Source organism: Antedon bifida, chromosome 4, assembly GCF_963402885.1.
Source record: "Antedon bifida chromosome 4, ecAntBifi1.1, whole genome shotgun sequence".
Taxonomy (NCBI): domain Eukaryota; kingdom Metazoa; phylum Echinodermata; class Crinoidea; order Comatulida; family Antedonidae; genus Antedon; species Antedon bifida.
In genome coordinates, this window is record NC_136229.1 from 23,741,373 (window position 1) to 23,750,065 (window position 8,693).

The window sequence follows — 8,693 nt, forward strand, 5'->3', positions numbered from 1 at the left end:
GAAATTATTGCAAGGAAATTACTGATTATTCAATTATTTTATGAATTATAGTAACCTTGGCATTTAGCCAGTAGTAAAAATTTAGTCCATATATTAAAAAACCCACAGCACTATTTTTTAAAACATTATTATTCGCATTGTGATACCATGAAAATGTTTACGAAACAGAGAAAATTTGTTTCTCAATTAAAACTAAAAATAATGTATCATTTGTTTGTTTATATAGTTATATGCATATTAATAGTTTGTTTTTATTTACATACAGTAATATAAAAGATCAGTATGTTTGGTTTAAATAGTGTATGGGTCAAAGGATTTATATTCAAATAGAGGGCAGCAAACTGATTATTTCTGTCATCATCAAGCAAAGTTAAAATCTATAAAAGTTCTGTGCATGTAATATATATATATTTTATTTTAACTAATATTATAAATTAAAAATACTATACAAAGGATGAATAAAACATATATTCATAACATTTATATGGAAATTACTAAGCTTTTAGAATGCGAATACTATACAGCAGTAGATCTTTCATTGCACATTTTCAAGTGAGGTTTACAAGAAAAATGTTTCTTGCCTTTTTTAAAGGCATTTAAAATATGGTAGCTCCAAGTTAAAAATGTATATTGTTTATTATAAAATACATGCCTTTGCAATTGCAGCAACATTACTAATAACTGACCGCTGTTCTGTTGCAAAGTTTTATATTTGGTAATAACAATAGATTGTAAATACAGAGAGTTTTTGGGATTCTGCTTAAGCTATGTGTACACTATCAAACTTTATGTGCCCCAAATGTGATGTGCCTATATATATGGACACGTATCCGGATATTCACCCCCTGGACATTTACCCCCCGGAAAACTACCACCCGGACAACCACCAACTGGACAACTACCCCCTTAGGACAACTACCCCTTTAGGACAACTACCCCCCAGACAAATACCCCCCGGACAACTACCTCCCTTAGGACAACAACCCCCTTAGGACAACTACCCCCTGGACAACTACCCCCTGGACAACTACCCCCCGGACAATTACCCCCTAGGAACAACCTGACTCTGCAACAGTGTATAATAGGTAGTTGACCGGGGGGTAGTTGTCCTAAGGGGGTAGTTGTCCGGGGGGTAGTTGTCCGGGGGGTTGTTATCCTAAGGGGGTAGTTGTCCTAAGGGGGTAGTTGTCCGGGGAGTAGTTGTCCGGGGGGTAGTTGTCCTAAGGGGGTAGTTGTCCGGGTGGTAAACATCCGGGGGGGTAACTGTCTAGGGGGTAGGTGTCCTAGAACCATATGGACATGATGTCATATCACTCCCATATTTGGGCACATCACACTTTTTTTTCTCAATTAGTTTGACAGTGTGGACAGAGCTTTAGAGTTTTCCTAAGATATATAAAACAACATCATATATTTTGACAGAACAGGAGTGATTTAGTGTAAATATAATAAACATTTTCATTGTGTTAATACTATACAATAATTTAAAAAATATAATCGGTTAGACTATTTTATACGGTTATTAAATACATTGTTAAATTACTTTACTGTACAGTGTTAGATTACAATATTACATCATTTAGATATAACTCTACATACTTCATCTAAAAGCCCCTTAAAAACTGTGAATATTAAACATTAGCATACAAAACTGTTTATGTAAAATATTTATATTTAATATTAAAACTAGAATGGATATATTTACAGAATTTTCAATTCAAATGCCCATTGGTAAAATGGAATGTTTTAGGGAATTATATAAATTGCAGATAAACAAACATATTTTTTCGATTGGATACCATGCAGAAAGCACAGGTAAAACAAGAAGCAATCATTGGTATGGTACCAAGGATAGCCCTCTAAATTCTAAATTCCATCCGGAGGGGTGCCATACAATAGAATGTTGATAAATATAGTTAATATCCTCAATATGAGATGAGATGCAATTTATGTTAAAACGAAATTATTTTCTTATTCTTCAAAATGTATTCTTAATACTGGAATGTTTAAAAACACTGCACTTTCTAGACAACTGTGTCTATTTTGGGAGTTAACATCACCATACCACTATTTCCCTTGTTAACTATATTTTATAATTTGTTAGTACATTTTCAACTATGTCATTTTTACTATAAAGTGTATCTAGTTTGTTTTCTATTGTGTACCATAGATTTAAGTTTCTAAGATTATTATAGTTGTGTGATTGGTTTAACACATGGTGAAATAGAGGGCACATGGGTGTGGATTCAGGGAGAGCCCTTGGAGCATGCGCTTCTCCCTGTTGACAGCTAAAATGAAATCTTTTTGATATCTATTTCTATCTATTAATATTATATGTTAGCGCTCCCCTTTTAAAAAAAAAATGGATCCGCCCCTGGGGCAAGGCAACATATTAACATCTATCACAATCACCTATAAACAAAGAGCAGGCTGATACACTATTTTACATAACAAAAATATTTTATAAAACTATAAAAAAAATGTTAATCTGAAAAACATGTGCTCACACACATACATATTGCTTTGTAGGGTCACAATGAGTTCATACACAAAGCCTACAATCACTGACTGAGTTGTAACAAAGTGGACACAAAGTAACCACTCAATGAAAATAAATAATGTAAACACAACTTGTTCTAGAATGTGAGAAGCCATTCAAAACAAGGAACATGTCCCTAAATGATTCAGCCTCTGGTAATTGAAAACTAGCACCAACTTTACTAAAGCTTGGTTCCCACTTGAAAGCAACGCAATCAATCACAACATGATGGATCATCCGAACTGTCGCTTGTAACTTGCTTTTTTTTAAGTGGGAACCAAGCTTTAAGTGTATGTCCACACTGAACCAGTCTGATGGCTTGTTAAAAAATCATAAAAATGGGTGTTTTAGAATAAATACGTTCACACTAACTATTTCCTAATTCTGTGTGCAAACTTACGTGTGAAAAACATGTAACATAACCTGGAGCCCAGTGTGAACATACTTTTGAAATCATTTCATCGTTGATAGAGAGTTTAGAATTTGATGAGCTACACTCTTATTTACGTAAGCTAATATTCCCCCTGTATTGCACCATTTAAGACCTTCACTAGTGTAATCATCTGTATCCGGTTGGTGATATTCAACATCTATTTCAAACCCACTTTTATCATTTATTGATCGTACCTTTTCTAGGCCTCTATCTAACCGTATGATACCACCCCCAAGGGCTTTCAGAATTGCATGTGCTGAACATGTATCCCATTTGTATGTGCTACCTTTAGATAAAATATAAGCATCAACCAAACCGTCTATGACGCACAGCAGCTTGTAGCCAGCGCCGCTTGCGTACATTTGCTGGTCTCCTGTTATTGGTTCAAGAGTTTTTTTAATCTTTATGTCCTCTGATTTACTCATTATAACGCTAACTTTATCGGAGGCTTTATTGTTAGTTGAACTGTTTATTGAGTGGGCTGTGATGTCCTGATGACAGTAACCCCAAACATGACGACCTTGCCATCTAAATGATGAAGATTAGAAGATGCAGGAGATTACTTGTTTTGTCTTAATTTGCTTTCCATACTTACTTATTACTTGTTTTGTTTTAATTTGCTTTCCATACTTATTTATTACTTCTTTTTCTTACTTTGCTTTCTAAACATAATTATTACTTGTTTGTTTTAATTTGCTTTCCATACTTATTTATTACTTCTTTTTCTTACTTTGCTTTCTAAACATAATCATTACTTGTTTGTTTTAATTTGCTTTCCATACTTATTCATTACTTCTTTTTTTTAATTTGCTTTCTAAACAAAATTTTGTCTTAATTTGTTTTCCATACTTACCTATTACTTGTTTTGTCTAGTTCAGAGAATGGCTGATTAATAACCCCGAAGATCGGTTCTCCAGTCTTCCGTAAAAAAGCTCCGATAAGGATGACTGCACACTGGAGTCCATTCTGGTGGATTCCAGTTGATGACGGTTGCTCATTAGTTCCTCTAATGTACTCAGCAGTTGAATCTAGTTAACAAAACAAAATATTACAAAAAAGATTTGGAGAAGACTCTTGAAAAAATATGGTAAATCATTTATTTGTATTTCTGTTTGAGATAAAATTGGTTATTCAAATAGTAGTGTTAAATCCTGTAACAGTGACTTAACCAAGATAATTTGTCATAATATAAACAACAGTTAAGCCTAGTCTACAATATCAAACCAGCGATATGACATCATATATGGGCACATCACATTTTTTTCACAAAGTTTGTTAGTGTAGACAGGGCTTTAGGTAACTTGAAGCTCACCTATGGGGTCAATCCAGATACCTAAACTGTTTACATCGAGTTCACACTGAATGTCTGCTAATTCACAAGGAGGAGTCACATGGACATCTTGATGAATTGTGTTGGCCAATAAGAAAGCAGCTTTTGAATTTCCATCTAATACCTAAAAAGACAAAGGCATTACAGTACATATATTGTACCTCCATGAATGTTGGCCTAAAATGGTCCATCTTTGGTCATTTTAAAATCATAATATGTAGGCCTACTGTGTATGTGTATGAAGTATATAAAAACAATAGACCCCTTCTTTGGGAAAACCCTTTGAAGGGAAAACTTTTAAACTGAATAGTGGGTTATTATACATACTTCAAAACTATGGGACATTCAGGAGACATTTTGTTGGGTTAAAAAAGTGTCCCCTTTTTTACTGTACGTAACAGCTATTTGTGTTTACCTTAGTGAGTAGTTGACAAGTGTCTTGTTGTGTTTGCTGTATTTCAACAACAACAGTCTCTCCTAGAGTGTTGGTAAACATGTTGCTCTCTTCACCAAATACATACTCCTTCAAGCCTGGATACTAATAATATACAAGTATGTTTAAAACAGTTACTAAAAAACAATAATAACAGACCTAAATAAATTAAGGTCATTTGATTGGACTAATGCTAGACATGAACCCAGTACCCAGGGATGGAAAGATCATACCACAAGCTGCTATCTTCAACTTCTTTATATATATACCTTTATATTCAATTTTGTATACCTTTTTATTCAAATCATGTCGAATCATTTCCTGAATAAGTACATCTCCGAGTGTTTTAAAATCTTGAATAAATCTCTTATTTTTATCTTCCCCCGTCTTCTCTTGCACCAGCAGTTCAAACAGTGATTGTTCAGCACGAACCACACGTGCCAAGTTTGCCGCCTTCTCTGAAAGATCTAGTATTGCTTGGATGAAAGCAGTCGCCATTTTTTGTGATTACTAACACACAATTCCACTCAGGAACTGAAATTAAGATATTTTTTTTAATATTTTTTGTTTTACGTATTTTACTTATATGATATAAAAAAAAAGATCTAGGCTAGGCTAGCATATTTTGGTATATTAAAACATACAATACAGTAAGCCCTGGCTAGTACAGTAGGAGGTGTACAGTACTACCAGCATAGTATACCTAGTAGACCCTATGGAGGCCATCATGGTACACCTATTAATACTAATAGAGTAGGCGATTTAAAGGCGGCATTACAATAACAAAACTAGTCTAGACCCTATCAGTATCAGCTAGGCCAGGCCATACCTAACTTCTAACTAGCTAGGCCTATAATACTATAGTATAGTATAATAGTAGCCTAATGCATTAGGCCTACACCCCGCCTGACTAGCCTAGTCCTGGCCCCTTCTTAAACTTACTTCTTGCATGTCTTATATTAAATATATTACTAATACTAGGAAGGCCTAGCCTAGTCTAGTAAGGCCTCCCTGACCTGTTCTAGATTGACGTTAAACAACCTAAATAGGCCTAGCCTAGAAAAAAAAATATATAGTATTTATCTTATCTGTTTAGATAAGCCAACGTACCTGTTAATTTTTCGAAATGTTGCACAGAAGAGTGTAGTTAGTGTATTTTAAAGAATCAAAAACAATCTTTTTACAGTTTGTTGTCTTTTTTCATTTTCTGTCATAGCGCCCCCTTGAGGTTCCTTTAGAGAGTGGTGCGCACGCGCATTTCAACATAAAGAAAAAAAGGCTTCGCGCTACGGATCGGAACGGAAGAAGATGCCAATTTTAATTTGTTAATATTACTAATATTTATCTATTTTTGTGTTTAAGGCTAGGCCTAGTCAAAAGAATATATTGTGAATTACGTGTAGATTGTGTTTAATAGTTAATATTATTAACAAATGGTCATGAATACTGGTAGGTTCAGGCAACAGAATGTACAATCTGGTCGTGGTGGCAACTTTCACGACGGAACGTACGGCGGAGGTCGTCGAGGAGGAGGCCCAACGTGGAGAGGCCAACCGTCTCCTGGTTTTAGATCTCCTCCGCCTAGAATGATGGGTTCGCCATGGGATTACAGCCCATCGCCGCGCGGTAATAGAGGCAGTCATATGGGGGCTAGGCCTAGCCCGAATCCAAGGTAATATATAATTTATTATAACGTAAATAAAGAATACAATCAATCAAGGATTTATAATATATACTTTTATTAACAATTTTTTTGATCTTTGATTTTACTTTCCACAACAAATTATTTTTTTTGTTAGGAATAGGATGAATGATTTTGTTATGAATTTGTTTTGCCTACTACTATAATCAATTGTAATAATAAAGATGATTTATTTTGTTTCATAGATTTAGAGGGCAGTCTTCATGTGGTTATAATCAACGCAACTCCCCATACGGCTCACCATATTCACCGAACTCATCATTTTCGTCTCCGAACCATCCACACTTTTCACCTCATCATGGCTATCATCGCACTTCCAGTCCACGGTATGGGTCCCCTGGCCAAGAAGGCAGAGGCAACAAAGGTTATAGCAGGGGAGGATGGAACAAAAATAAGGTTTGGATTCATATTAATCATACACCTTTTTTTTGTTAAATTGTTAAAAAAATCACAGAATTGGAATTAAACTGTAAAGCAAAAAATGTATTATTCTTTTTTATTATATTTTTTTCAGAAACTTTTTGAGGCTTTGTTTTTTAAAGCAGTTAATTAATAATATATTATTTTGTATTTGTAGGGTAGGGGAATGAACCGAGGTAATTGGAACGGAGGAGGCGACATCAGTGTTTACTTCAGTCCAGAAATGCTTATAAGTCCATGGAAAGAACTTGAACGTCTTCACATCAGCAACACCCAAGAGAACCCATCCAGTAAAGACAACCAAACATAGGTGAAGACATTGGCAGCAAACTGGATGGATAAAACTATGAGGATTGCAGAAGACTCAGGAACCTGGAGAGGTCATTTTGAGGTAACTGATTTTGTACATTTTATGTACATGTTACACTCTTGGTGATTTAACTAGGGTTAACATATCCTATGTTACCATTGGATAATGATGATCGGGCTAGGTCGTTAAAAGCGGAAAAAATGCCATGTGATGCGCATATAAACATACCCTCTGGTATGAACCGGATCTTTTTAAATCGTTAACTATAAAACATTTGTAAGATGACGCGCAAGAATAAGCCCCGATATGTAATGGGTCGACAAGAGCCAAGTTGTGAAATTGTGACTAAAAAGAAGTTGAACATTTTAATACAATATCGGAGACAAGAGTTGAATAATTACTGAGAAAGGATGGATTCTATAAATACTGTAGGATGCAAACTAACAAATCAAATTATTTTTAAACTGGAAAAAAAACCAAACCTTTTCAAATAGGTGTTTTACTAGGCAACCTGCCGGTCAGGTTTACAGAAAAAATTAGTTAAAAATGACAATATCCAGACAACTAATTCTGATTGCTTTAGAACGTTTTATTTACTTTTGATTTACCTGTCATGTTTTATACAAGTTCCAAAAAGGACAAATTTAAATGGTCTTTAAATAAATTTTTTAAAAGGTAGTTACGAGTAGAATGTGAAGTTCTAAACAGTGTATATATATCGTTTTATTATCTTCGTCGTTAGTGTCTATATTTACTAAATGATGTTGTCTAATTATCTGATAATTGCGTCATTTGTAAACTTGTGTGATTTTATACTTAAACTGTCAGTATTATGGTAAGTACAGTACTGTTATTGGTGGTATTTTAAATCTAACTCATTAAATAAAACTAGTTTTAAATAATGCATTTAAAGTAACTGTACACTAAAAAATTATTTTTAAAATTGGAATTTTAAAATTTGTATTTTAAAATTTGTATAATATGAAAAATTATTTGTTCATGTAATTGATTTTTCAAATACTGAAATTTCAACAGCAGTTTCCAAGAGCACTGGTGGATTTTAACCACCGGATGGCAGTCACAAGGACCGTCATCACTGAGTGCTCTTCTTTCTTTAGAAAATGCCGCCAATCTTACAGTACTGTGAAAAATACAGGGATTCTATTTTTAAAGCCGTATTTTTAAAATTCCATTTTGGCCTACATTTTAAATAAAATTGAATTGGCACGTACTTACAAATAATGTGTTTTTGTTGTTCATTTTATTTTTTAACTGATTAAAAGACGATGTACGCTAGCTGTATGACGTGGAATGTCATCTATTTAGTCATTTGATAGTGGTCAACGATACATTCCTGCAAAAAAACACAAACTATTGATTACTAATCATTCACATACAAATTGGTGGCCTAGCGCCTCCCTCTTCCTCTCATTCAAAATGGATAGGAAAATATAATATGGTAGACAAAACATAGGGTATACTTTGTGAATTATATTGGTGCTGTAGCTTGCTATCCTGACTTAGTG

At 34.1% G+C, this 8,693-nt stretch overlaps 2 protein-coding genes across 2 annotated transcripts; one reads left to right on the plus strand and one right to left on the minus strand.

Moving 5' to 3' along the window:
- Window positions 1-1,346: 1,346 nt before the first annotated feature.
- LOC144840045 (inositol polyphosphate 1-phosphatase-like) lies at window positions 1,347-5,939 on the minus strand. The gene is made up of 6 exons (XM_078695680.1): window positions 5,846-5,939; window positions 5,027-5,269; window positions 4,718-4,840; window positions 4,285-4,426; window positions 3,826-4,000; window positions 1,347-3,500 (listed from the first exon to the last, which is right to left on the minus strand). Exons 2-6 carry the CDS (start codon window positions 5,231-5,233, stop codon window positions 2,993-2,995), a joined length of 1,155 nt encoding a protein of 384 aa, XP_078551806.1. The 5' UTR covers window positions 5,234-5,269; window positions 5,846-5,939; the 3' UTR covers window positions 1,347-2,992.
- A 72-nt stretch (window positions 5,940-6,011) lies between these two features.
- LOC144840051 (uncharacterized) lies at window positions 6,012-8,463 on the plus strand. The gene is made up of 3 exons (XM_078695686.1): window positions 6,012-6,407; window positions 6,623-6,833; window positions 7,015-8,463. The coding sequence occupies exons 1-3, from the start codon at window positions 6,169-6,171 to the stop codon at window positions 7,165-7,167; spliced, it is 603 nt and encodes a 200-aa protein (XP_078551812.1). The 5' UTR covers window positions 6,012-6,168; the 3' UTR covers window positions 7,168-8,463.
- The last annotated feature ends 230 nt before the right edge of the window (window positions 8,464-8,693 follow it).

Bases quoted from the DNA above. Each gene is read 5' to 3' on its own strand.
- LOC144840045 (XM_078695680.1), bottom strand. From the start codon at position 5,233: ATGGCGACTGCTTTCATCCAAGCAATACTAGATCTTTCAGAGAAGGCG. The intron at 4,427-4,717 runs GTAAACACAAAT...TTGTCTTTTTAG, and splicing joins CTTGTCAACTACTCACTAAG to GTATTAGATGGAAATTCAAA. The intron at 3,501-3,825 runs GTAAGTATGGAA...TTCATCATTTAG, and splicing joins CTAGACAAAACAAGTAATAG to ATGGCAAGGTCGTCATGTTT.
- LOC144840051 (XM_078695686.1), top strand. From the start codon at position 6,169: ATGGTCATGAATACTGGTAGGTTCAGGCAACAGAATGTACAATCTGGT. The intron at 6,408-6,622 runs GTAATATATAAT...TTTGTTTCATAG, and splicing joins AGGCCTAGCCCGAATCCAAG to ATTTAGAGGGCAGTCTTCAT. The intron at 6,834-7,014 runs GTTTGGATTCAT...TTGTATTTGTAG, and splicing joins GAGGATGGAACAAAAATAAG to GGTAGGGGAATGAACCGAGG.